At 42.5% G+C, this 27,303-nt stretch overlaps 1 protein-coding gene and 1 long non-coding RNA gene across 7 annotated transcripts in view; one reads left to right on the top strand and one right to left on the bottom strand.

Annotated features, from left to right (window-relative positions):
* Window positions 1-1,423: 1,423 nt before the first annotated feature.
* On the bottom strand, window positions 1,424-12,431 carry LOC128804675 (uncharacterized). 5 transcript variants are annotated; one of them, XR_008436156.1, is made up of 6 exons: window positions 12,209-12,431; window positions 8,036-11,124; window positions 7,343-7,808; window positions 6,171-6,256; window positions 2,252-2,440; window positions 1,424-1,954 (listed from the first exon to the last, which is right to left on the bottom strand). It is a non-coding gene; the product is annotated as an uncharacterized LOC128804675 (long non-coding RNA). The 5 variants fall into 5 exon arrangements; XR_008436155.1 differs by lacking the exon at window positions 1,424-1,954 and having other exon boundaries at window positions 2,076-2,440; XR_008436157.1 differs by lacking the exons at window positions 1,424-1,954; window positions 2,252-2,440 and having other exon boundaries at window positions 5,664-6,256; window positions 8,036-10,497; window positions 11,075-11,124.
* Window positions 12,432-12,537: 106 nt separating this feature from the next.
* EFEMP1 (EGF containing fibulin extracellular matrix protein 1) overlaps window positions 12,538-27,303 on the top strand; it is a 45,716-nt gene continuing 30,950 nt past the window's right edge. Inside the window, exons 1-5 of one of the 2 annotated variants that reach the window (XM_053974230.1) lie at window positions 12,538-12,868; window positions 13,123-13,211; window positions 13,339-13,426; window positions 16,335-16,383; window positions 16,562-16,822. In XM_053974230.1, the coding sequence (XP_053830205.1) occupies window positions 13,346-13,426; window positions 16,335-16,383; window positions 16,562-16,822 (391 nt within the window). In that variant the 5' untranslated portion in view covers window positions 12,538-12,868; window positions 13,123-13,211; window positions 13,339-13,345. The remainder of the gene's footprint in view (window positions 12,869-13,122; window positions 13,212-13,338; window positions 13,427-16,334; window positions 16,384-16,561; window positions 16,823-27,303) is intronic. The other variant, XM_053974232.1, reaches the window with a different exon arrangement.

A 27,303-nucleotide genomic window follows, 5' to 3' on the forward strand; every position in this document is an offset into this window, starting at 1 on the left:
ACGGCAACTTAGAGAAGGCCAGGATTTTCTGGAGCGAGGTCTTTGACTGTGGACTCCAGCACGATGCTCTGGCTTCCTGGCTCCGTGTTCAGAGAGGCTCCTCCTAACTCCTAATCCCAGAGATAACCTGCAGCACCTGTTTTGTGTAGCTTACAGAGAAGCCTCTGCAGAAGCCATGGAAACAGAGCAGGTGCCACCAGAAAGGCCCTCACACAGCTGCAATTGCTCCGTGTGTATGTGCAGGTATGTGTATTTTCATAGGTCTGTCCATATTTCCTGGGCTTCTGCACCCACCAAAACTGATTTTTGTCTTCCAAGCAGCAGTACTTTCACTAAGAGCAGAACAAAAGAGACTGTAGGAAACATGAATAGGAAGGAGATGTGCCCCATAAGCATGGATAAAGGGAAGCTTGATTCATCAGTGCTCCTTAGACTCTGCCTATTACACTGACTTCCCCAGCAGAAGTCCTCCCTCTCATTTGGGTCCTTGAAAACTCTGCACAGGCAACAAACATTGATGAAAAATCTTTGCCATCAATGTTATCTTTACTTCTCCTTTTATCTACACTGATATTAATAAACACAAAGAAACTTTTCAACAAGAGCCTTTCATACCCTTCCCCTCTGGCTCTTGCTCTTTCCCCTCACACATATCCATTGTCATCTCAAGACACACACTGGAGTAATGCAGCCCCTTCCAGATTCCCTTGTGGTGCACTCTGGGAATCTGGAACAGTCTGGTATTCCCAGAACCTGAACCCTAAGACAAGTGGTTGTATTTAGGATTCCTAGTCTTGCCAGACTCAGATTCTTTTTTGAATTTGTCTTACACAACTTTAACCAAATGGAAACAGAAACCATATTTTGCACAAAAGACGAAGATAGAGCAGCAGCCTCAGAAAACACTACACCAGGACAGAAAAGTTTAACCCTCACTAAGCAGCCATGCTGCTGCTAAGATCGCAAGGAAAGATACTTCTGTAGGCATTCCCTAATATTGTGCTTCCTGTGCTTTCCCTAATATCATAGAGGGACTGGTAATTGCTTTGGAAAGGCAACTGCTGAAGCCTCACACAGGACACAATGTTTGTACGTAGCAGCTTCCTACATGACTTATATAACTTATTGTTTTCTCTTTTATGCCATGTTGAAGAGGCAAACTGACTTAAGGGGTGTGGAGGGGAGTTATTACCACAGTTTAAGCAAGATGAAAATGAGTTTAATTGCATGTTTGACTCTGCTGGCACTCTCTACAAAGACATTATCCTCCCTTTTAAGGTGAGTCTGCTCAGACGATTCATAATTTTAGCCCATTTCATCCATGAACTCCTTTCTTCATTAACTAGAGCAGAAGATTTTGCAAACTAGAGTGAAGAGGATTACTGTAGCATGCAGGGAAGAGTTCTTTCCTCTGGCTGAGAATAACCTTGGACAAATCACCAATTCAGCAGTTCCAGACTAGGGTAAGTTTGGCTGTGTCTCACATCCCCTCTTCTCCACTGCTGCCCTAACATTTGAACTGTAACTACCCAGTCCTTTCGGAAATACTTGCACGTTTCTGTTTGCCTTCCAGCCAACATCCTGCGAGCACTGGAGACAAACCCCCTCATGCCGCCACTGGAGGGCAGCACTACATTTCTAGATCCTTTTCCTTATCTCCCAGAGGAATTCGTTTCATCCAATTCCAACACAATGGATCAACAACTTACCACTTCGGCTCTCGTAAAAGCCTTCTGTGTTTTATAGCAAAGCACGGTGATACCGTTTAATACCCCACTTCGCTGTGCATTTTTCTTTGAGAAGTTTGGAGTATCCCTTCATGCAGGGTTCAGAAGGAACTCTGCTGAGCTTTTTAATGGCGATCCATTGAGGAAACATCTCTTTATTTTGCCAGGGTGCTGTTTGTTTCCATGGTGCATTCCCAATCTCACAGGTTTATGGTATTTTCTGCTGCCTGTAAGTGTATATGCAACAATAGCAAATCATCTAAACTCACGTTTTTAAAGGTCAGCATTCTTTTAATGTGCACATTTACTTAAAACCACAAATCTATGTTATGCAATTTTCACCCGAAAATAACTGGATAGCTCAAATTTCCTTGTTTTTCTCTTCTTTTTCATTTTCCTCCTATCAACTCCCCTATCATTAGGATAAATCTCCACCAGTGTTAGATATGAACATTTACATTTACATTTGTTTGTTTGCATGTTCTCCACTGACTGCTGCCAGTGGGGAGCACAGTCCCACTCACCAAATCCTCAGTGGCATTCCCCGGACAAGGATCCAGGGATGGCAGCTCCACAGTGCCCTCACATATGGCTTGAAGTGCAGTCAATTTCCATGGGGGGGTAGCCACAGATGTGCATGGATAGAGCCCAAAACATCCACCAAATAAGCCCCACACAGAGGTCTTGCCATTCCACCTTTTCTGTTGAAATGACTAAACAGACAATTCATCATGTTACCACATCTCTCACTTACCTTATCTGATAAATTCCCCTAATTCTGGTCTCTTATTTCCCAAAAAACTCTGCCAGGGGCTGCAAGGATTACTAGGGCTCCAAGGCCAACTGTTAATATTATGCCACCATAATCTTGGAAACATAGATTTCATTTCCAGCCTCATTCAGAGACCTGGTCCCACTTCTGTCCCTATGCACACCCACCTCACACAACTGCATGGCACTTGGCTCAAGGCAAAAGGGAATTTTTTCTGTCACTGCCATATTAAATTGCTATGAGAACAACCCACTAATAAAAACAGTATGTTGTACAAGTTTCTTTTCCTATTAGAAGCCCTACAAGTCAAGCCCCATAACTAAATACTTGTACTGGAAATCTTCCAATCTTCCAACCATGACTGGAATAACACACTGACACCAAAGTTTATTTTATAAGACATCAGAGGGGTCACTTCCAGATTGGACCAGACTGAATTCTCCTCACATTTTGTGAAACTGTTCAGGAGATTTGTTGTGGCATTCCACAGTTCTCCAGTCAAAAAAAAAAAAAAAAAAAAAAAAAAAAAAAAAAAAAAAAACCAACAACAAACCTAAAACTAAACAAGCATACTGTAGAAAGGCTGCAGATGCAAGAGTTGAACACTTCTTTTTAGAAAATACCAACCTACAATAACAAATAATTTTGCTATTCACAAGAGAACCATTGAGTATTGCAAAACTTGATAATTACTGATTCATGACAGATTTAGGAAAAACATCAGCTTAAGTAATCAGGTCAGAGCATTGCTGTTGACCACAGTGTTGGCAAAAGAAACAGTTTCTGTCTTCATATCTTTCATCAAAGTTTAACATTTTACAGTATTTAGCTTTTAGCACTTCCTTGGTCCAGACCAGTAAACAACTGATAGCTTGAGAAGTAGAAGTTTAATTGTGAGCAAATGTCTCTAGTTAGTATTATCTTGCAATTCACTTACACCATTCACATACTTTTAAATTCAAGCTAGTAAAATCATTGAGCATCCCTGAGAGCTCTGATTTATTACTCCTGTTAATAAATTCACCAGATGATTAATCCCTTTTGCAGCCTGCCACCAAAGGTATGCTTTGTCACACACTGCCAACTGGGAATAAAGATTTCATTCAGATCTCAAGGTGGACAAAAAACAACCCTACCTTTTTGTGAAGGAAATGTGTGTGAACTTCATTTCCTCCTGAAAAATTAGGAGTTTTTCTCTATTAAAGATTACTGCAAATAAATACATTCCACTTTCTTCCATGCCTCTATGATATTTTTGCCTGACACTGGAAGTCATTCTGAAAAGGCAGCAGTGCAGTGACAGAAGGCCTCCTGACTCTAAGTGACTCTAAGTGAAGTATTGTAACAGCAATACTTCCTTCCTAAGATTCACACTAAAAACCCCAAATTTCTAACACTGAGAAACTGTTAATCCACACCAAGCAAAGATCTGTTTTGCAGTGGAGAGGATCCTGTCCTTCCCCTTCACCTACCAATGCTAAATCAAGTGTGTTCTAGCACTTTAAACCCATTTTGAGCACCACACCTTGCCACATTTTGGGCCTTCCTCACAGGTACATTTCCTGCACTGTACAAAGCTTTTACTAAATAATGACAGCCCTGCTGGAGATGAAAGTCAATTGAATGAAGAATCTGGAGTAATTCCAGCCAAAAAATGCCACTGACATTCTCTACATGTAAGTGTTTTATATATATATTATGTGACTGTTAACTTTGAGCCATTATTAGCTCTAAAGGAATGCTGCAAACCCCCTCAATTAGAGAATTCTCTACCTTCAGAGAAACAAAATATTTCTCTTTGTGCTTTTAGCTAATGTCCTCTTGAATCCACTGAAGGAATGCATGGGAAAAACATGGTAAGGCCCTTCTTAATAACTGCAGTGCCACAATCCTGAGGCTAAAGCCACCTCCTCTGTTTTTGTGCACTTCCTTTTAAAGCAGCAAGGAATTTAGCAGCAACTACAGGACCTGTCCCCAAAAGCCACATGCACAGCTACCCACAAAAATGGAACAGGCTCCCAACCCACTGCAGTCAGACCACACAAGTTTTGATGCATCTCTAGTGCAAGGCAGAGAAAGAATCTGACCCTTAGTCCTACAGCAACAAGTGCCAAAAAAGCTATTTACAATCACACAACCTAACAATCTGCTTCAACATACTTAAATCATCCATCTTCAGGATGACTTATTTCCGTGTGTCCACGGCTTCCTCAGAGATACCAGTCAGAAGCTCCAGTAACATGTAGAGATTTGTATATTAAAGGCCTTCCTGGAAGATTTACAGATTCCAGGTACTTACAAACTGAGACAGATAATTAATAACTCAGCCACAGTTTGCTGACAAAATGTTGAACCAAGGGCTCTCCTTTGATTTAAGCTCAATCAATTCTGCTTTTTCTGCCCCAGTGTTTTCTTGCAGAAATAGAATTTCTATGGTAAAAGCTCTAATAAGAGATCTACATTTGAAAAATGAAGGATGAACGTGGGCAGAAATGACCAAGCCCTAAAACTCTGATACATGCTAAGTATTGCCGCTAGAAGTCAAAATTTCTACAACCACAGCTCACTGTTTAAAGTGCTGTCAAACATTACAGTGAGAAAGGCTTTTTTTTTCCCAAGAGTAAGGGAACTGAAAATAAAAAACCTTTTTTACATAAAATGGGATAAAAAGTAATAAATAGGAAGTCTGGAAGTAAGTGCTAGTAAAACAGTGAGTAGGTAAATCCACTCCCCTCCTCTGCACTTGATGCAAGTGGCTCTTGCCACGTGCCTCGTGCTCTTTTAGTTGGGATTTTATAAATGCATGGAAAGCCACGAGGACAGAGCAGTGCTCCAACTGCAGCCTGGTCTGCACAAAGCATCCAGTGCTTTTCTTCAAGCATCTACATCTCCTTTGCCTGATGTTCACTGAATTCCTGTTCAGCAAACCTCTGTCACCAACCTTGTGGAACCTTCTGAAGGAAGTGGAAGCCTAGAGCAGCAAACACTCCCTGGCTGGCAGAGGAAATGGCAAACCACACCATTGCTGAGGACAAATCCTCACAGGAAGCTCTTGGTGTATGCTCATGCAGCACCTGACAGCCCAGGGAGCCACCAGGCTGCCATGGGGACAAAAGGCAACACCTCAGGCCTTGTTGTGCTTTGCAGCCCCCAAAGAGGCACATTTTAATATCTTAATCTCCAGAACTGCATTTACGACCTGCAGCTGTGGTGCCAAAGAGCCCTGTGGCCCCTGACACACTGAGACTATTGTTGGCCAAAGGGAGCTCTGGGGTTTCTGGAGTCACATAAGAGAGTGAACTGAACTGCTCTGCTCTGGGGTGGAGAGGGGGGGGTTTTTGTATCTACCAGGTTATTTTGGGCCTTTATCACTTCTAAATTACAACAGTTCAAGCACAGTAATGGGTGAATGAGCAGGAATTAATTTGCTAGGGCTTTGGGCTTCCAGAGAATGAGAACTTGAACGGATTAATTAAAAAAAGAATCCCTGTGTTACAAGTGACTTAAAATGAATATACAGTAAGTCTATGACACAAATGACATGTTGGGGTTGTTCTGCAGCCTCTCCACCTCAATGACTTGGAGATATGGTGTTACCACTGCCTCACTCCCAAAACTGAATTTTTCTCTGATGTCATTAAACTCCTACAGAGAATATTTTGGGAGCATACAGGGTTATGGGTGTTTCTGTGCCAGCTTTTCATGGTATCATCTTCCAGCCTTTTCCAGAATTTTGATCCCTTTCAGCCACAGGTATCTGCAAAGAGGAGTGAGAGGATAACCCCATCAGTCTCACAGAGAGGAAAATCCCCACTGGTATTTGGATTCTGCTTTCTGTATGACAGCTTAAAGACAAGCACTAAGCTTAATATTCCAGGAAATTCAAATGCTCTGATATACATCCTGTAGTATTAACATGCAGATATTGAGCAGAAAAATTGTGTCTCTGGACAATAATTAATAGGTTAACTAGACAGGTTGTTTGCCAAGTTCACCCCCACACAATATAAACAAGAAATGTTCCTGCTTTTCCCTTATTACTAACTTTTTTTTTCTCAAAAGAAAAAGAAAGGAAAATTCAGGAAGTTCAGAAGATGCTTATGGAACCAAATTATTGTTTAATATATCTACTGATCCTGATGTTCCTGAATGGTAAAAAGCAAAATAGTCTTTAGCAAGAGCTCTGCCTCACAAATCTGTTCCTCTAAGGTTCCCCTTCACCACAGCATTTCTGAGAGGTCTCAGTTTGGTTGTGCGGAAAGATCACAGCACTGTCACAGTCGACTTTAGGCCCACGAGGCTCTGCAGAAAGCTTTTTGTTAAGGGTTTCAAACATGAATGTCTGCCTTGAAGGTCTTTAGCACTTACTGACCACCAGGAATACTCTAAATCCTCTTAAGAAAGGTTAAATTATTCAAATTAATTCCCAAAATCTGGAGCTAAATACAATGCTGGAAAATTGCAAAAATGAAAACTATGGCTTGAACAAGCTGCTGGAGTTGAGCTGCCAGTCAGAAATCCATGCTGGTCATACAAAGGTATTCCATTCCTATCAACCCACTCTTACCCTTCTCAGAACTGACAGAGGAAGGGAAATGGATTTGCTACATGGAGGGAGGATAAAGAGAGGGCACAGTTTTTAGTCATCCACACCCATAAATGTTGCAGTAGGTGAGTTCTGCCTGATTCTCCTTTCAGCTGAGGGGATACAAAGGTTCCCACAGCAGGCCTGAAGGCCGCCTCACAGGCAAGCATCCAAAGTCCTGGACTTTGAATGGGATCTGAGCATCCAAGACAATCAACTGTCTTTGGAAATCCTAGACAGGTAAGTGAAAGCACCCACCTCACTTCCCTGAGCAAGAGTCACATCTTTTCTTCATTTCAGAGAGAGTGTACCAAGAAATCGATTAAATGATTTGCACAAAGCTTCACAGGAAGCCAAAACTAGAGTTGAAAGCTGTCTCCAACATATTCTGGGTGATACTGGATTTGAATTCTGGCATTTCTATGTTGCCTCTTAGCCAGAGCAAGGAACTGCACTGACACAGTTTAATCAGAACAACCGTATATATTCAAGCTAGGATTTTGAATATCAGAAAGGCTGTCTGCTCCTCAGATGGGTTATATTTCTGGGAAAAAGTTCTCATTTTAACCAAATTGGTTGAAACCTAGTACAGCATCAGACTTCAACTCCTATGCACAGCAATGCTGGTTTTCCAGAAGAAAAAGGAGAAGAAATGACAACTCCAGTATTACAGAAACCACATATCTACAATGATGAATGTTTTCTGGGCTGCTGTAGCTCTTATCTGGCATGAGAAAGACAAAAAAAGAGAAAGAAAATCACTGGTGGAGAATGGAAAAGAGTTGCTGCACAGTATAAAAATGGAAGAAGTCAGAAATACAAGCTAAAGAGAGGAAGAATATTTAAATTGCAGACACAATTACTTAGCAAAAGCAAATAGTTACAGTGCAATTTAAGCTACAGCCCAGATTTCCCATATCTGAAATTCTTACCACATCAAAGGGTCTTTACCTGTATGGTTAATCCATAAAAACAGATATTCTGGGAGCATGAGTAAACTTGTGTAAGATGGACCTCAAACTTGCAGCCTGGAAAACACTGAGAAAACAACCATTAACCATATTCTCTCATTGTGCACAGGGGAGCCTAAAACCAACATCACCCGAGAGTATCACTAGGAGAGGTTTGCAGTCCTGGAAAATCCTCATTCCCTGAGATGCAAGAGGTGGTGAACCACATATGGAAAGTGAAATGGGCTCATCCTTCCCACACACCCTCACCCCCACATTTCTTGTGTTATTTTCAGCTGATCTGAAAATCCCTCACCCTTCCAAATCCCTTCAATTCCCAATTTATTAGGGCTGCACAACTGTACCAACAAAAAAGATGGACAACCTCTGGGAAATGCCTTTCCCACTCACTCACTCTCTCCCTCATGTTTCTTTTACTCACAAAGGACTCCAGTGGGAATAGTCACCACCTTATCTGGGCATCCAGATTTCTGCTGGAGTCCACAGAAACACACGAAATACAGGATCACATCCCCATAAAATGCAGCAGACAAGCAAATTGCATGCTTGACAAATTGTATGCAGACCACAGGCTTGATCTTTAGCAAAAATCAAAATAAAAAATGGCAACAATGTTATACTTTAATATCCTTAGAGCATTGTTAGACATTTAAAAATTAAAGCAATGGTTTGCTCAAGTTAGCCAGAGGCTTCAGCATAACAAAACTCATGCAAGATCTCTCATACAGGAGATAACCTGAAAATAAAGGCTGAAATGCTACTCCTAGATTTTTCTAATCCAACTCTCCTATCTTTTCTTTGTCAGTTTTCTCTAATTCTGTGTTTGCATCATCTGTCACCTATGAACTCTACTGCAAAGCAAGAAACGGAGAACAATAAATATATGTTTAGATTGAATAGGAGGATTAAGCAGAAGGAGAGAATTTGTTCTCTGCCCCTTGCTACTGATGTTTTGGTCCTTATTAACTTTTTGTCACTTCAACACCTGTGATAAGAAACTGATATGGTGAATTTTTACCTCTATGTCAGCTTTCTATGAAAAGTGAAAGTAATTACCTAACACAGACCTTCTTTCAAATCAAATTTACAGTACAGTGACACTTCATGGCACATACAATATACTCAGGATACCTCCCTTAAAGATAAATAAACTTGTAAAATATAACCTCAAATAGAAGTTTAACATTTGTCATGTTTAATTGGCAATAAAAAAATCAGACCTCTAATTCTTCACAGTTTATCCTTCAACATTATGTCACTTCCAAGTTGAAACATGGAAAAAAAATTGACACTTGCAGGCAGCGTGGCAGAAAGGCAGCCTGCCATGTTATCAAAATAATTTATGTTCTAAAATTCCTGTGAGTCCAACATGAAAATAGCATCTCCACCATTCCAGCTCTGAGTTTAGACAACTTCAGTGTTACTTGATATGCCACACTCAGGGACAGAAACCATCTTAAATTGACACCGATGGTCCCCCGAGCTGGCAAACACGAGTTGCTGAAGTTCTCCACGTGCTTCATTTCTGTTCTAGGGAGCGAAGTTTGAAACAGGAAAAGGGGGTCAGATCTGTGAGTAGAAGAGATTAAACTGCAATTTTGTTTTCCTCCTTTTTGGGCTAGCCTCTAGTATCAATCTCAGCCTGCTTTAAATTATGTCCAGCTGTCTGCTGCCCCCAGGGACAATTCTAGCAGCCAGAATTAGTTGGGAGTGCAGTGACATTTTAACCACACACAGTCTTCCTTCAGCCTACCTATCTTTGGGTTTTTGAGGACAATGGGGGGTGGCAACACATCCTGCCAGGAAGAAAAAAATGTGAACATTGAAGTCGTAAACACATTTGAGCTAAAGAATTTATTAAAACTGTGGGGTTTAAAGAAACCAAAAACTGAAATGTGACAAAGAGTTCACTAAAACAGTAGGGAATAGAGTGCACAATTTTCAGAAGGAGCCAAAAGTAAGGAAAAAAAGGAAAATCAGGAACCAGCCTGAGAGGACTTCTTCAATTGTTGTAGGGGTCGGCCTCAGCAGTGCCAAGCTGCTCATGGTCAGCATGGAAGGAGGGATGGTTTGACGACAGGGACATCTTCAGACACCCCAGATATGTACATAAGTTGTCCTTCAGCTCATCCATATACCTCACACTCCCATCAGCATTTCCAAGTGTTTAAGTTCTGCTCTCCCACACCAGGCAAGTTTCCAGTTGTCTCAGCAGGGAATATCTGAACCACCAAATCATGGACTGAGTCTCCTACCTCCATTTAAAGGACTGACAACCATCCTTGGCAAAATGGGGCATTTCAGCAAATGTGTAACACTGGCTGAAGCCAAGAGAAGGGGGTCCCTGCTCAGCCAGCATTCAGACACCCTCCAAAATGATGTTCCTGCTCTTCTCTGCTCTGCAGAATATCTTTCCAGAGAGAAAAATAAACAACTGGAGTCCTGTAATACAGGCAGTATTTTCCTATGTGGTAGCTTAAGACAAGACTTTTAAACATTTTTACTTAATCCAGAACCCAACAACTTAAATTTTGTTCTCTTTGCGTGGCATGGATGACAATGCCACAATTCAAATGACAACTCAATACTCACTAAGTAATGCTGCCAAGTAGATAAAAGCAATTATGATGCTATTTTGCATTCATTAGATTATTAGAAATACCTGCATTTCTTTCTATAAGCAAGAAACAGTAAAGTTTAAAATATATAAGGGACCACATCACAAATAGGAATCAAATTTACACCAACAGAAGTGAACAACTCAGAGTCAATCTAACACTGTGAAGCTGTATTTCTAAATAATGAAATGCAGACTTTAAAGGAATTATTTTGGAGCAGGAGAACACATGTCAAAAGATAGCCTGCTGAATATGAAATTAATATGCACACAAAAGTATGCACAAAATGTCCTATAATGTAGTCAACTTAGATTTTTTTATTACACCATGTTGTTGCTTCTGTTCTTTATTTACCAGTGAGGTGTGTGGATTGTAAGTACATTTTCAGGAGTCCCACTTACCTGTAAGCGCAGAAACTGCAATGAGAGAAGGAAACCCTGCCTTCTCTCACCTAAAAAATAAAAGATAGGCAACATATGGTTGCAGCTACAAAAACTACCAGCTTGGCTGATTCTGGAACAGATAAGAAGTGATTTGATTCAGAGACAAAATTAATGAGCACTGTATGGCTGTCCAAAAAAGAACTCATGCTTTATGTAAGATCAACTATAATTTAATGTTAAGAATTTAGGGGTTGTATAGGAAAGCCATTCTCTAGGCCAGCAGTGTCAGAGATCTGCAGCATAGTAAGACATTTTTTTCAGATTTCCAGTTCTCCAGGCCCTTCAAGATCTACATTAAGGAGGCAAGAACTTATTTTAAAACGAAATACCTCTGTTGAACAACAGGAAGAGACTAGAGCTGCTCTACTGTGCCACAGGCCCCCCAGAAGCAAAACTGGGGAATTAAATAAAGATCCAGTGAACATGTTCCTGGACACCTTCTCCTCACCCAAACCCACCAAAGTTTCTAAACCCCTGCAATGCCTCATCATCCTTCCTTCTGTCCATGAGCTTTCCCCCTGGGTGGGGAAATAACAGCATTTCATAGCCTGAAAAGATATTTTAGAAGTGATGATTGCTGAACTTAGGTAGTGTCTGAGGAACAGGCACTGCCCTGTGGAGGGCTCCTCATGGCTTTTAACTATAGAATTTTTAATGGCAACAACACATCAGTCCTGCTATTTTAAATTTCCAGGGTAGGTTTAGATTAGATTTAAAAAAAAAAAAAACATTTCAAGACTTGCAAAGCACTGAAAGGGGCTGCCCAAAGCTGTGGTGGAGTCACCACCCATGGAAATGCTCAAAAATGCGTGGATGTGGAATGAGAGGGCAAGAATATTGGAAGTAAGCTCTGTTTGCAACCAAGCAAAGGGTAAGAGATCTAAAGGCCTTTTTGTAAACTTATTTTCTTTTAGATCTGCTTGCATTCAGTGTTTGGCTTGTCTAATGCATGTCATGGAAGGAGAGGAAATTACACAAGCTTGGATTGGGGAAAACCCCAGTTTTCCAGTCTCATTTCCACATCTGGTTACAGTTGTGATTGAGAACATGGTAGTGATGGACCAGATAGTCTCAAACCTCTTTTTTCCCAACCTTAAGGATTCTACAGTTGCATGACTCACGACACACGACAAAACCACGGCCATGCTGCACTTCCTCGAAGATCCCAGCCGGGACACAGCCGCCGCTGGGTTGGGGCACCCGACCGGCGTGAGGGAGCGGCTCCCGGGCCTGCGGCCGCCCTCTCCTCACAGTTTCCCGCGCGGGGCCAGCGCAGCCCCGCTCCCCCTGCCCGCGGCGGGGCCATGCCCGGGGCTGCCCTCACGGCCCCAACATGGCGGCGGGGCCGCACCTGCCCCGCGCGCGCCCGCGGGGCCGGCAGGGGGCGCGCGCGGCGCCGGCAGGACAGGCGCCCGTTCTATTTAGCCCGGGGCCGGCACCGGGCACGCACCGACAGCGGCGGAGGAACAGCGGCCGCCGGGCACGGACAGACAGCGGCTGCCGGCAGCGGGAGAACGGGCACCGCCGGCGCCGCACGGCACCGGGGGGAAGGACAGCGAGCGGCCGCCGGCACCGCACCGACACCGCGGAAAACGGAACGAGCGGCCGCCGGCACCGCACAGACACCGGGGGAAAGGGAACGAGAGGTCGCCAGCACCGCACCGGCAGCGGGGCAAGGAGAGCGAGCGGCCGCCGGCAGCGCAGCAGAGGCGGTGGACGGGAGCAGCGACCGGCGCTCGCCCGGTCCCGCAGGTAGGAGCGGGCTGCGCAGGCGGCTCCGTGCCCGCCGCCCCCCGGGCAGGGCTCTGCCCGAGCGGGTCCCTGGCAGAGCCCGGCAGGTGGGGGGTGTTCCCTACGCCTTGCTTTGACCGAAGAATTAGTTTTCCGCCCGAAAGCATGCGCCGGCCGGGCAGTGCCGCTGCCCGCGCCTTGTCCGGCGCTGCTCCCGGTGAGCGCTGGGGTGTTTTAAACTCCATTGACTGGTTATTTCCGTCCCTCTCTCCCAGCTGGATAAAATCCCCGGGCTGGGAAGCACGGCCAAGCCTCACCCTCTCCTTGCGGGAGCGAGCGGGCAGCGCCGGGCCGCTTCTCCCAGGTAGGGGCTGGGTGGGCTCGCCGGGCAGGACACGGTCCTGACCCGGTCCCAGAGGTGCTGCAGCCTCTTCCAGCAAAGGAGACCGCTAAAAGCATTCGTGCTTGATTTGTTTTTCCTTTCTTTCAAGGTTCACGATGTTGACAGCTATGTTCTTGGCTGCGCTCGTTCTTATTACAGTACATTCTCAGGAAACTGAGGAAACCATAACGTACACGGTAAGGTTTAATAGACCCGGAGATAATTACTGCTTTTTTGCGGGGATTCTTTGCTAAATGACCCTTAAGAAAAACCGAATTTCTTGCCAATGTATAGCATGTGCTACAGAGGTCGATGAGTTCGAATGTTAACCATAAAATAAGCTGTTCCTGCACTCAAACAGTGTTTAAAAGTTCAAGTTGACAAGTTCAGTTGTATTGAGCAAGATACAACTGCTTGTTTGGAAAAGTTTATCTGTGTACTCAGATTGAGGGACTGAACAAAATTTTAGTATTTTTTAAGCCATTTTCATAAAGGTGGAGTCCCTAGGACCTTCATTTGAAATATATGGAGTTTGACAGATAATTAGGTCAAACATTCTTTTGTGTTTTCTTATGGATGTTTCAAGCTGCTTTTAACAAAATGTAAGTACTTCCAAATCTGGGGCTCTAAATGAAGCATCTGAATCCTGGAGTGATCATGGAACTGTTCTTTTCTGAGCTGATTTTGAGCAGTGTTTTTTTCATGGCTTGCTAAAATCGTTCAAGAATACTGGAAATAGGTTCTGCTTGCAACCAAGTGGCAGGCTAAGAGATTTAAAGGCCTTTTTGTCGGGCTTTTTCTTTTCAGTCTGCTTGTGTTCAGTGCTTGGCTTGCATAATGCATGTCATGGAAGGAGTGCAATTACCCCAGCTTAGGCTGGGGAAAGACCCGCATTTTCACATCTGATTACAGTTGTAATCCCTGCAACTTGCTTCATATGGGTGGACCTCTGCATATGCACACACACATCAGCCCAATGCCACACAAGCAGAAAATTCTGCACACATGCAAAAAGTTAGAGAACCACAGCCAAAGCCTGGGATTGTGTCTTATACAAGTAATCCCACTGAAGTCAGTTGGATGGTTCAAGCAAGTAAATATTGCAGAGTTGGACCTTCTTGTAGAAGTCAGGGCTTAAAGAAGCCTCAAGTAAGCATCAGGAAGTCAATAATAAAATACTTTAACACTGGGCTTTAGAAGCATTAGGGTTTTGAAGGCTGGGAGTAGTTTTATTTAGAGGCTTCTGTGATTTACTTTTGTTTTAAAGTCTCTGTATATAAGTGGAAACTGAAGATGTGAGTACCTTTTGAAAATCTGGACTAAACAGGAGGATCCCACCCTCCTCCTTTCTCACAGTTATTATATGAGGGGGGGTTTAATTATGCAGCATTTCACATAATTCTGATTATACCAATTGAATATTTCTAGTAAGCCTACGTAACTTGGGCACCTATGCTCCATTTTCAAGGAGATCTTAGCCTTTAGGTGCTTCACTGGTGTTTAAACGCTGATCATGTAAAATGAAACAAAAAAAACAGCTTTGGGAGATTTTGCTCTTGGGATGCTACTGTTTCTCATGCACATATTGTATCCATGGAGGGCCAAATCCTTTGCTATTGTAAAAGCCTTTGGCTGCAGTAATAGATGGACTTGGCTCCTTGCAGTTAAACAGACAGTACTTCTGTTGTGCATTAACAGGAATTGGGTGATTCCGTAAATGCATGAATTAGCTGTTTTCCTTTGGGTTTGCCTTTTCATAGATACAGTAACTTTGGAGTTGTCAACTCAGCATGTAGTCAATCCTTTAGAGAGTGTCGACTTACCCCTAGGGAAGAAAAACCCTTCCAAGCTACAACTTGCTGCCACATTTGACAAATCACTGGTGTCACCTGCAAGAGAAGAAAATATTTTCAATCCTCCTGCTAAGTCAGAGTCCGTCAGTATCAAGTCCCTCAAAGTAACTTGAGGATAGGACCTCCAACAAGTGGATCTTGGCACCAGAAAGTCAAGTTTGTCACTTGTAAGTCTCTCAGCAGCAGAGGAGTTGCAATAAGATTTAGCTTGCTTGACTGTGACTAATTACATTAGTCAACTCCATTCTTTTTTTTTTGTATGGTGCCATTAAAGTAATATCCTTAGCAGCCCAAGATGCACCTACATAGCACAGTCTGGTTGATTCAATGGTATTTTAATATTTTAAATGTTCCTGCTGCTGTTGGTAGCACCATGATACTTTGCTAATCAGTCTCTGTAACTGTGACCTGTGATTAAAATGACTGCCCTTTGGATAATTTAATGGTTTTGGGCATAGGAATAATGAAGATGCAGAGCAGACTATTTAAAATCTTTCCTGAACTTGCTGGTGTACATTGATATGAATAGTTGCTGAGTATAGCCTTGTTTGAATTTTGCGAAGTTTTGTATAAATAAGTAGTCCTGCTGTTATAAACTCTAAGCCTTTATTGTGTGTCTCACAATATAAATTGTCCTTCCTAGACTGCAGTTTCTGGAGTCATATGATTAAAAAGCATGTGAATGAATTTCCAGCTGTCATGGGATCTTTCCCCATTGCTAGAGTGCTAATGGGAGAGAGGATGAAGTTCAGGGGCAGAGAATCTTCTTAGTCCCTTTGGCAAAGAGAGTCTGGGAATGAAAGAGGTTCACCTGTTGGAAGGCAGGGAATAAGATCCAAATTCAGAAAAACTTACTGCTTTTCATACGAAGATTTTCATTCTGGTCAGCTTGGTCACACCAGAGATTATCCAAGGATTCAGCCAAGGAGAGATGGTATAACACAGGGCACAGGAACAAGGGAAGGAGAAATCAATGGTTTTCTCACTTTGCTCCCCAGCCTGCTCACAACAAACAATATATTGGGAACTTCACAAGACAGAGGCGCTCTCTGTGGTCATAGAGCATTCCAAGTGGGAAGGGACCCACAAGTTTTGCTGTTCTTGCACAGCAGTGCTGTACCAATTGCCATTTTTTCTAGCCTACCAAGGTATTGCATTTCCATTTGTGTCACACTTTGAGTTCATTGAATACACTGTTTTTCCAAAACAAAGAATCCCAAGTAACCAATTTATTATTTTTGTTTCTCCACAGCAATGCACAGATGGCTATGAATGGGATCCTGTTAGGCAACGGTGCAAAGGTACAGTAAATAATTTTCAAAGACAGACTTGTCACTGGTATTCTTAAAGTATTCTCACTGCACACCCCTGTTTTGGACACGGAGGTGTATGTGCATGTCTCGTCGTGTTCTTTGTGTTAATGGCTGTTGCAGAAGGTTCGACTGTTAAAAGCATGACTTGTGTTGTTGCTAACCACAGATATTGATGAATGTGAAATAGTCCCAGATGCATGTAAAGGTGGGATGAAATGTGTTAACCACTATGGAGGATACCTCTGTCTACCCAGAACAGCACAAATTATTGTAAATGAGCGAGAAGAAGCAGCAGCTGAATCCACAAGTGGTCGAAACAGCGTCATTCGCCGGACCCCGGCCGACCCCCAGCGCGCCCCTCCCAACCCAACCCACCAAATCCAGTGTGCAGCTGGGTATGAGCAAAGTGACCACAACGTGTGCCAAGGTAAGCCAGTGCCTGCCTCAGTTCTGCTCCCAGTGCAGTCGCAGTGTGGGTGAACACAGACCCAGGGGAATGACAGCCTGTAGCCCTTGCACTGACTGGAAGGGACTGGTGCTCCATTAACACCTTTAAGGATACAAAAATAAAATACAGAAATGTCACTGTTGTTGTTCAAGGCATCAGAATGTGCAGTTTGTTGCAACCTTTACAGTCTGTTCCATCTACTTTTGGGCTAAAAAGTTGAATTAATTCCGTTGTCTGCAGCTCCTAAAAAAAGTCTTAAAATTACTCTAGTGAAACATTTGGTGTTGTATTAAGTATGCCTAGCAAAGAAAGTGCTCTGAAAAGAGTGGACAATACAGCAAGGAATAAGCAATTTGGAAAGGTTTGCAGAACTCTGTATTTTTCAGTAAGTGAATGCTGAATGAACGAAAAATAACCACAGGATGAAGTTTTGCTTAGGGCAAGCTGCAGTGCAGAACGGTCCTATATTTTTATTGTGGATAAGGAATATTCCTCCAGCAGTAGGAACCCAACTTCTGAACAGCCTGTGCTCTTCTGATCTCTGTGGAAGTAGCCCTAGGCAGACTCTGCCAGTTTACTTACAGTCCTAGCCTGGCTACTCTTTGAAACTATGGCAATGAAGAGCTTTCATCTGAGTGTACATACACCACACACAGTGCCAAAAATTCTCAGGGCATTAGCAATGTTAATTGTATGCATTCAGGAACCAGCCTCACAAGCACTTCTGTAAACTAAGACTGTTTCATTTATTATTTTATATAAACAGTTTACTCTTCTACTTGCTGAAGTAACAAATGTTTCGGCCATTGTTTTGTTTTCTTTCATAGAAATATAGTCTACCCCTTGCTCACAAACTTACTTTTCAAACACATTGGAGGGACACCCGTGCAAAGAGAGGGCAAAACTTGACCCCATGGTTCATCTTTTCCACTTTGTGGCCTGCAGCAGTATAATCACATAAAATAGTACTTTAGGGACTGTAATCAGGGCAGGCTGTAATACACAGTGGTAGTTTCCTTCTCCCTGGTATTCATGTACACAAGACATTATTTATCACTAGTAAGTAAATTCCCTGTCATTCTGGACCACAGTAATCATCATGGAGGCTGGAGGAGTTATTTTTGTAGGCAAAGCCTCAGAGTTGCATTTCTGGCTTATCTGCTCATGTCCAACATTTCTGTCACTCTGATTCAAGAATGTCAAGTACAGAACCTACCACAGGAGGTCAGATCTCCTTAACCCTGGGCGTTCACTGGAGATCATCAAGGGAAAATCAAAATTTTCCTTAGATGGAAAATTGGCTTTTTCCTTAGTTTAACTTGGCAAAGCAGCAGCAAAACCAGGAGCAGAACTGCTGGGTTTGGCCCGGTACTCCCTCCTTCAGGTGATGCTGCTGGCAATACTCTTCACTGGTGAACTGTAATAAACTGTTCCAACTTCAGCACATAACATTTTTATTTGATAAAAAATGCAAGTCATGCTAGAAAATTTCAAAATATGACTATCCCTTTTGCTATACTGGCTTTAGGTGTGTACATGTGGGATACAGTAGGGCAGTTTGACAGCATTTAGTACCCATAGTTTGTGCTCCAAACAAAGGTTGAGGGTTAGGTTGAACTGAGAGACTGACAACTGGTTAAGGTTTCTGTTTTCTTGAGGAGAAATTGGTGGTGATAGATTACTATTATGTTACTCCATGCTCTGGCTTCCTGGAACTTGCAACTAAGTATTTCTATTCAATTCCCAAATCTTTGCTTAATTTATAACAACATCTAAGTATTGTTACAGTACCAGAAGTTTTAACCAACAGGCACACAAGCTATGGTGAAATCTTGGGCTTGACTGCATGAAGCTACTAATTTCCTCATGCCAACATTTCAATCTAAATGCAGAAAGCATGAAAATATTAGTGTTTAAAGGCTGAAATGTATTGTATTGAATGCATTCCAGCTGGACAAAGGGTAGTGGACAGTGTGCTTGAAATGAAGGATAAAAGAGTTTTGGAGCACTTAAAGCATGCATCCAGTTTCATGATCTTCATGCTTTTCACTGCTGAAAATATCTTATAAAAGATAATCTTGATCAGCAATGGTCCCGCTGCGGATTTATTTAATTATGGATAAAAGACTTTGCTATGATAACTGCTCGAGGCTCCTAGGGAGTGTAACTTACAGATATAGTCACACTTAAGCTTGTTTTATTGTTTAGTAAATCAAATATGAAGTCCAGCTCCTTCTAATTGTTTGCAGATGTATGACATTTTCCTTCCAGTCCAGCAGCACTAAGTATTTTATAACCAATGTGAAAGTGTGGAGACCTCTGTTTCAAACAATAACATGCTCCAAGGAGCTGAATTACTGACATCATGCTGTAGTGTGAGGGGCCTTCTGTTTTAACACAAATGTCCACTCCCTTTTTAAGCATGGAACAGTGTGGGAATGACAGGCCAAACACACTCCTGTGGTTCCTGTGCTTGGAATAAATGCCCATAAATGACACTGGTCCTGATGGACTTCACTCCAGTGATGTGCTGACACACGTTCTTATAATTACTAGTGAGCAGAAACATGTTCTAGTGTGACCACGTTGATGTTAGAAGTGGATGTAGCAAACATTTCCTGGGACATTCTTAAGACACTCTTTTTGAGCAGTGATGCCAGGAACCCCAAACTGAAGCAAGAATGAGAGAGGTTATTCTGGAGGAAGATCTCTTATGTGGAAAGAGTTGTGCTTCAACATAAACACTTGAACTGTACTTTAAATTCTGAGTTTATGAACTTATCTAATCCCCTCCATCCAAATCAGTTCCCACTTCACTGTCACTCCTAAATTTGGTCCCTAAGGGAGATTCCCATATGTGACACCTGGTCACACTTTCAGGAAGCCACTTGGATGTTCAGTCCTGTCCCTGTGAGGGTATCACTGTAATGGGGAAGAGCAAAAAACAGAGTAAGAAATAATTTTAAACAAATTACTGAGTTATCTCAGGTTACCAGACATTTTTTCCCTGATAAGAACCATGAATAGCTGCACTCTGTGCCAGCATACAGGACTGAGTTTTATTTTACTTTGTTGTTAGGCTCTCTGTGATTTGAGTCTGCTCCTGTTGAATTCAAAAGAAAATCGCCCAATTAATTCAATTTTGTCAAACCTAGTCTGCAAGAAAGTACTGGCTTCTCCTATAATGTTAATGACACTTGAATGAAAAAAGGGACCAAAAAGGTACCAAATAAACTGTAAACTTGAGAAGGGAAAAGAACTTATTTTCCTTAATTCCTATAATGTTGGCAATACAAGCAATAAAGTAAGCAAACATTTTTGCTCCTCAGCTAGATTAGCTTTTGATATTTCTCCAGCCTGTTTGTAACCCTTTGTGCTGCTGCAGTGTCAAGTACAGGAGGCAGACAGATTGCAATACAAGAGATTGGTGCTTGCTTCTGTGGGAGAAAGACATTTTTCCAGAGTTCTGTCCTGACTTGATGGACATTGGTTGCTTTTTTCCTCCTCTGTGGAAGGAGGAAAAAATGAATTTGTTTTCTGTGCTGTGGTTATTTTTCCCCCTTCAAAATCACTTTAGGTATCCTTACACTGGTAGAGGTTAAGTTTTTTGTTTTGTTTTGGTTTTTAGTACTTTTCAAAGTAACTTATCATACTCAAGCTATGCTTTTGACTCAAGAAGTTAATTGTGAATAAGTCAAATAAGGCTAAATTTTGCATCTGTAGAATCCTTTTTGTTGTTGTCCTGTTAAGGAGGGAGGGAGGGACAAGGGGGAGCAGTTCATGATGTTTTCCATAGAAAAATCACTTTATATTATATGTATTTACATATGTCAGGGATGTGCAGCTGGCATATAAAAGACATAAAAGGTGTGTGAGTGCGGGTGCACTTGGCTGCCCTTGGCAGAGCCTGGCTGTGCTGTGGCAGGAGGCTCCTTCCTGGCATTTTGGCTGGGGCACTGCAGCTCCTAATGAGCTCCACTCATTGCACTTTGATTCCCCTCTCTGAGAGCTCCTGGAATGTGCAGCCACATCCAGCCCAGCTGAATGAAACTCAACGTGAAATGCACCCCACGGGTGCCACTAATGTGCCACCACCACTAATGAGCACTCAGCCTTCAGGGCCAGACTCCAGGGAGCCTCAGAAGTGCATGGACTGGGATTTTGGAACCTCTGCACGAAGCTGGGATCTGCTCCTATGGGCTCAACCCATTTTCTAATACAGACACAGCCTGTAATACAGCTATAGATATTCCTTAGCCATGGAAATGTTTTTGAGAGCTTTTTGTAAAATATTGTACTATCCCAAGTTTTCCCCCTTCTTGTAGGTAAAGGAGTACTTTTAAAAATGCTTCAGGGCTACTTGTGGCTGCCCCATCCCTGAAAGTGTCCAGGGCCAGGTTGGATGGGGCTTGGAGCAACCTAGGATAGTGGAAAGTGTCCCTGATCATGGCAGGGGTGGTACAAGATGATCCTCAATGTCCCCTTCCAACCCAAACTATTTTATGATTCTGTGAACACCACTAGGCCTGTTGAGTTTGAGGATAGGGTGAAGATAGAGCCTATGGCAGGAAAACAAAGGCCTGGTTAGGTGGTTTAAGATGGCAGTAGATCCAAGTGCTCCCTCAGGCCATGTGTTTGTGCAGCACTCCAGTGAGTGGGGAACACTTGCTGCCAGCTGTAGCCACTCTAAGAGACTGACCTGGTTACATGTGCCACTTCAATACTCATTACTGGGACAAGCCATAGGAATTCTGCAGGTCTAAGAGGATCCACAGAAGGACAGAAGCTGACACTTTCACAGCTCTTTGTTCATGGCTTCCAATTAATTCGTTGTACATTTGGATACATCATGCAGAGATCATCTTTCATCAGCCCATCCCAAACCAACTGTTCAAGCTGTTAATCTGTGAAACTGCTGCATTCTGCTGCAAAGCAGCATCTCTTTAGTAGCCCTGAGGGTCCAGAGGGCGTTCACAAAACCCATCTTGTTTTGAAGGCCTGGTTTTGGGCATTTTTGAAATCAGGCCACTCTGAATCATCTTCCCATCTGTGCTATTTGCACAGCTGTGGGTGTCAAGTCAAGACCTTGGAGAGATATTCTCTATTCTGTCTGACCATTTTACTGTGAACATCCATCACAAGCATAAATACTAGCAGCTGCTTTCCTTTCCTGAGTTAGTTACTACTTTCCCATCATCCTGACCCCTGCAGGAATACGCTCAGTGCGTTGCTGCTACAGATTCCTCCCATTTGCTCATCCTGCTAAGTGTGCTAGAGGCAAGCAAGCTTCCCCGAGCTGTATTTACCTTAGCTTCCTGAATTGGGATTATGCAGGCAAGCATTGGACTTCAAGTTTAAGTAAACTCATTAGCAGTTCTCATGGCCTCTTGCAGCAGAAGAATGGGATCACACAGTAGTCACCTCGGCTGTCATCCTTGTGGGCTGCATTTGTTGATTTTAAAGCCTGTTGCCTTAGTAGTTCAGAGGAGGCTCATGTTTTGACAGACAAAACACAGCAAATGGATGCAGAAGGCACATGGCCTGAAGAAAGTCCAAACTCCAGCCATCTGTCCTCCTTCAGAATTCCTCTCTCTAAGCCGGAGGTCTTTTTCACAATGCAATCAGGAAAAAAGGTCTTTTTCACAATGCAACCAGATAGCAAAGGGGAAGAATGTGCTCATGCCTGATCCTGGCTTGGCATCCCAGAGTACTTGGCACCCCATTAAACAGTTCAGAGCACTTATTTCTCTCTTCGAGGAATTCCCTGTACCTGTTGCAGACACTCAGATCTGTGCATCCTACAAGTCAGGAAAACCACACCAGAAGTGAGGGCTGTCACCTGCTGCACTCAGCAGCATCAGAGAGCACGAAACAGGACTTGGGGCAGCACTGGCTGTGTTCCCTGTGCCAAAACCTGCTCTCAAAGGAATATATTCCATAGCATCACAGTGATACAGTCACTTCCCCCACCAGTGCCAAGGCACCCTGGCAGCTGCTTTTAGCACCTTTCTGAAATAATTTTATAGTGACAGTATTGCCACCGGGATGTTCTCATTGCGCTTGCTCTGAGCAGTTGTTTCCTCCCAGTCTCCTGCACTGTCACTCTTCAGCCTCCTGAGAAACACTCTGTGCTCCTCCTCTCCCCAGTTTTTTGCTCAAGATGATTTTCTTTCAACCACCACTTTTTTCCTCCATTTTCAAACCTGATTCCTACTTTCGACTAATTAACGTATAAAGGAAGTGCTCTTACCTGTGTTTTATTTTCACTCTTGTAGTCTGGGTTACTGAGTCATATTTGCTAGAATGTTTCTGAAGGATCTCAGCATTGTAGACACATTTTTCAAAGGTCCAGGATCTTTCTTGAGCATCTCCAGTGATGGGACACAAATTTAGGAAGCTGGAAAATTAGTTCAAGAGCTGAAATTTGAAACTTATTTTCCTCATTTTATTCTCTTTCCAAGTGATATCTCCCTTCCCTTGCTGGCCAGGGAAGATGATAGCTGCTGTGTGTGCCAAAACAGCCCTACAGGAAGAACAAAGCTTCCTGCAAAGGCAGCAGAGGCCTGTTTGATTCCTCCCTGCACCACCCAGGGATGCCTGTGTGGCTCTCCCTGTCCTTTGCTAGGGAATCCCATCTGCTGCCCTACAGCCAAGCACACCAGTCTCCAGCACTGCAGGAATTCATTCAGAGTGGTGGTTAGGCCTGCTGGTTTGCCATTTTCCTACTGTCAAAAACAGTGGGAGTGTTACAGGACTCCCTTCTAGCGATACATTTTTGGTCTGGTAGAAACCGCAAGGAGAGTGTAATTTTTGAGTTCACCTACCAGGTTGCATCTTAAACAGTCCACATTTTTTGTGGTGTAGCCAACTCCTCTTGTGCAGCACTTTGTCATGGAAACTCCTTTGTGCTGTGTCTGTGTTAACTGGGATTAATGTAAGCTGAGCTTGACCACCTCCTTTCATTATACTTAAAGATTATTTATTCTTTTCTTCCCCTCTGTGATGCTTTTTGAGCTACTTTTTCTGGGCTATCATCATTTATGCATGGTCTAGAATAAGTCACATGAAATTTAAGCCTCCTTTGGGCTGAAGGGTTCTTGTCAAATGGAATTTTGCCACATACCTGTCAAAGTGTTTAGATGCTTCTATCCACAAGGCTGGAAGATCTGAACTGGGCTTGTAAGATCTCTGTTCTTTCTGCTCTGACAATGGAATAGGTAATCAGACATATAAAGCTCATGAGTAAAAAGTACGAAATTTCACAAAGAAATGTTTCATCTTTAATTTGCTAAATTTTGTTTTCATAGAAGCCAGATAGCAACAGTTTTGGAGAGAAGGTTGTTTGCCACAATTCAATAGACAGCAAAATGTAACCTGAAAAAAAAACCTATGCTAAATACACAGGAATGCTGTGTGTACTTTCTTTCATCTACCTTTTAACTTTACTAAAAATACAAGAGGGACTTGCAAATTACAGAGCTCCGTACTATTTTAGCACACATGTAGTTATTATAAAATGCCTTTAATGTTTATTCCCATTTGTGTCTCATTTGTTAATCTGAAATCATGTTAAAGGTTGGTCCTGTTGTAAGCAGAGTAGAGAAATGTCTAATTTTTGTTAGGTATAATTATATGATCAAAGCTGAAAAAAGTGACTAAGAACATTTGTTACACACACATTTATAAGCTACAGTGCTAAGAAAAAGTTCTTAAGGCTCAGAAATGAATTAGACCTTTTCTGGCAAAATATATCCCAAGGTCTTAATTAAGCATTTTTAAAATTAGATATTCAGTAGCCCCTTGTCTGTTGCTCTTACTGAATGGCTTAAATAAATAACACTAAAGGAAAATTCTTCAATGGAATGACAAAGGATTCAGTGTGTGAAGGTCTGTCTCCTGGGAACAGATGTTTACTTTGGAAAACTCTCAATCTGGCTTTATTAATTCCTGATTTAAAAAAATTCATGCCTTTGAGTGGACATTAATTAATTAAGCCTGTTTTGATCAGCTCTGAGAAGATATTGCTGAGCCTTTCTTTACAAGCTGAATTTAACCTGAAGGAAACTCCTGGTCTGGTGCATGACCCAGTGTGAGATGATTTAAGCAAATCTGACCCTGCACTTGAGCATGTTCAGCCTGTGCCTGAACAAATGTTCCATAGAGATTCCTGAGGACAAGCAGAGCTCATTCCAGGGTTTTTATGTGCATCTGCCTGCATGGGTGGGATCCTGTGAACAGGTAACTGGGCAGAACATGTGCAATCAAACCAATCCCACTCTCAGATGGAAACCAGAGACAAACTCTGACCAGGCAGATTAACTCTGACCCAGCAGATTGCTGTGCAAAACTGGGCCTTATATCAAGAGTTAAGTTTGGGTTTCAATTTCAATTAAAATTCACCAGAGTTAAAGAAATTCAAGGAGGGAAAAAAAATATAGGCATCTTGTGGGATATAAACCCCCATAATTCCAGAAAAGCAGTAATTTGGACAATCGATTCCTGAATATCTTGTAGCTTTATAAATTTAGAAAGAAATCCTTATCAATACTGTAACAGCCTACTGTTGTCCAAAGTACTTAGAATTGGAAATACAAGGACTTTTGACAGGTAACAATGTTCTGCGTTCTGGTTTTAAAGAGGTTGCCTACAAGGTAACATTTAATAATCAACTTACTCAGAGAAAAGGAATTAAACATGGCAAAGTGAGCAGAAATTTAAGTGTGATTTTAGCTGACATGACCTATCTTATAAAAATAAAAACCAGGAGAAACAATCTCTCTCCTGTCTAAACTTACTCTGGGGAGAATTTTAAGTGTCTGGGATTCAAAATAGGTAGAATTAAATACACTTTCAGAAGCAACAAATACTTGCTTGTAGTTTTTAAACCACTTTCTTCATAAATTAATTTGCTTTCAAGGGACTTTCTTATCAGGAGCCAGTTCTCCACAGAACTTGGAGATGATAAAACAAGGACTGGATAAAAGAAGGACTTGCGTGTCACGCCTGGGGTGAGTTAAAAGCAGGACTATAGGAATATTTCAGAGGGCAGTGAGCACAGAATCACATCAGAAATAAGCAGGGCTTTGGAGCAACCCCTGCTCTGCCCCTGTGGGCTGTGGATGACACCTGACTTCACTCCTCCCAGAAGCTGTTGGGAGACTAAATCAGGAAAGAGTGCAGAATCCAAAAGTCATTCAATTTCCCAAGGGGAAAGAAAACACGTGTTCTTCTCTGACGTCATCCTGCCTGTATGTACTCTGCATCCAGACCTTCTTCAGTCTTATCTGGCTTAACTTGAAGCATCAAGACAGATTTCCTTTCCCAGTCTCTCCTTATGTGTTACTGGAGTAGAAAATAATATGGGAATGGTTGCAATACCCAAAGATATTGCTGAGATTTCCAGCACATTTTCCCTGGAGCAGAAGGCACTGTACAAGCAGAGAAAAATGATATACTTATCACCACTGAGCACCTCTTGGGTTTCTGGTGTTTGCAGGAGCAGCAGAACTTTCCAGCTTGAATTAACCTGAGGTGGAAGAGAGTTAGAACCACACTCCTGAGAGCATTTGTGCAGGAAAAGTTGGGTGCAGGAAAATTTGGGTGAAGGAAAAACACCCACCCATTTTCCCCATTGCAAACACTGACCATTATTTAAACAATCCAGAAACCATATTCATAGATTTTAATCTATTAATCAGCATGTGAAAAAGGATGATTTTGGGGAAGGGGAAACTTTTTGGTATGTATTCCAAGACAAAGTATTCCTCTGTTAGAAACTGTGGCTCTCTATGCCTATAAAAAAGAAAATTCCCCATTTCTAGACAAGATATTTTTATGAAAATATTGCTTCATTATGTATTTAAATCAAAACATTCTCTCCATTCTGGTTACACTCAGAGTTCAGTATCCACTGTGAGGAGAATCTCTTTCTTACTATGTATGCAGATTTATAAGGCTCCAGGCACCTTTGAAATAAATTGAAAGCACAGCCATGTAATGGAGCCAAACCCCAAAGCCAGCCAAGGAGATCCACCCAGCAACATCCTCAAACACCCTAAGCTCTTCCCCTGAGCACAGCTTTAGCGCGCTGGTCTTGATCTTGTCTCTGCTTTCTCCACCCTCCTAAAAGCTTCCTGGGGGATTCCCCAGCTCCAAAGCCATGCAGGGGCTGTTTGGGATGCAGGAATAGTTCACTTGCTTGGTTTCCTTCCCTCTCAAACAGCCCAGGAGCAGAGCCTGGGACAGGGGGATACTGAAAAACAGGAGCAGCAGGAGAAAGCAGCAGCTAGGGGATGAAGAGAGGTTCTAACAGTAGATCAAAGCATAGCAAAACCATACAGAAATAATCAAGGCAGGTTTGTAGCTGCTTTTTCCCACTTTGAAATTCACTGTTTGAGTATTTGTGATGCTGGAAGGTGGCATGGTTGGAGAAGCCCCCCAAAGGAAATGCTTCCCAAAAT

Source organism: Vidua macroura, chromosome 3 (genome assembly GCF_024509145.1).
Source record: "Vidua macroura isolate BioBank_ID:100142 chromosome 3, ASM2450914v1, whole genome shotgun sequence".
Lineage (NCBI taxonomy): Eukaryota > Metazoa > Chordata > Aves > Passeriformes > Viduidae > Vidua > Vidua macroura.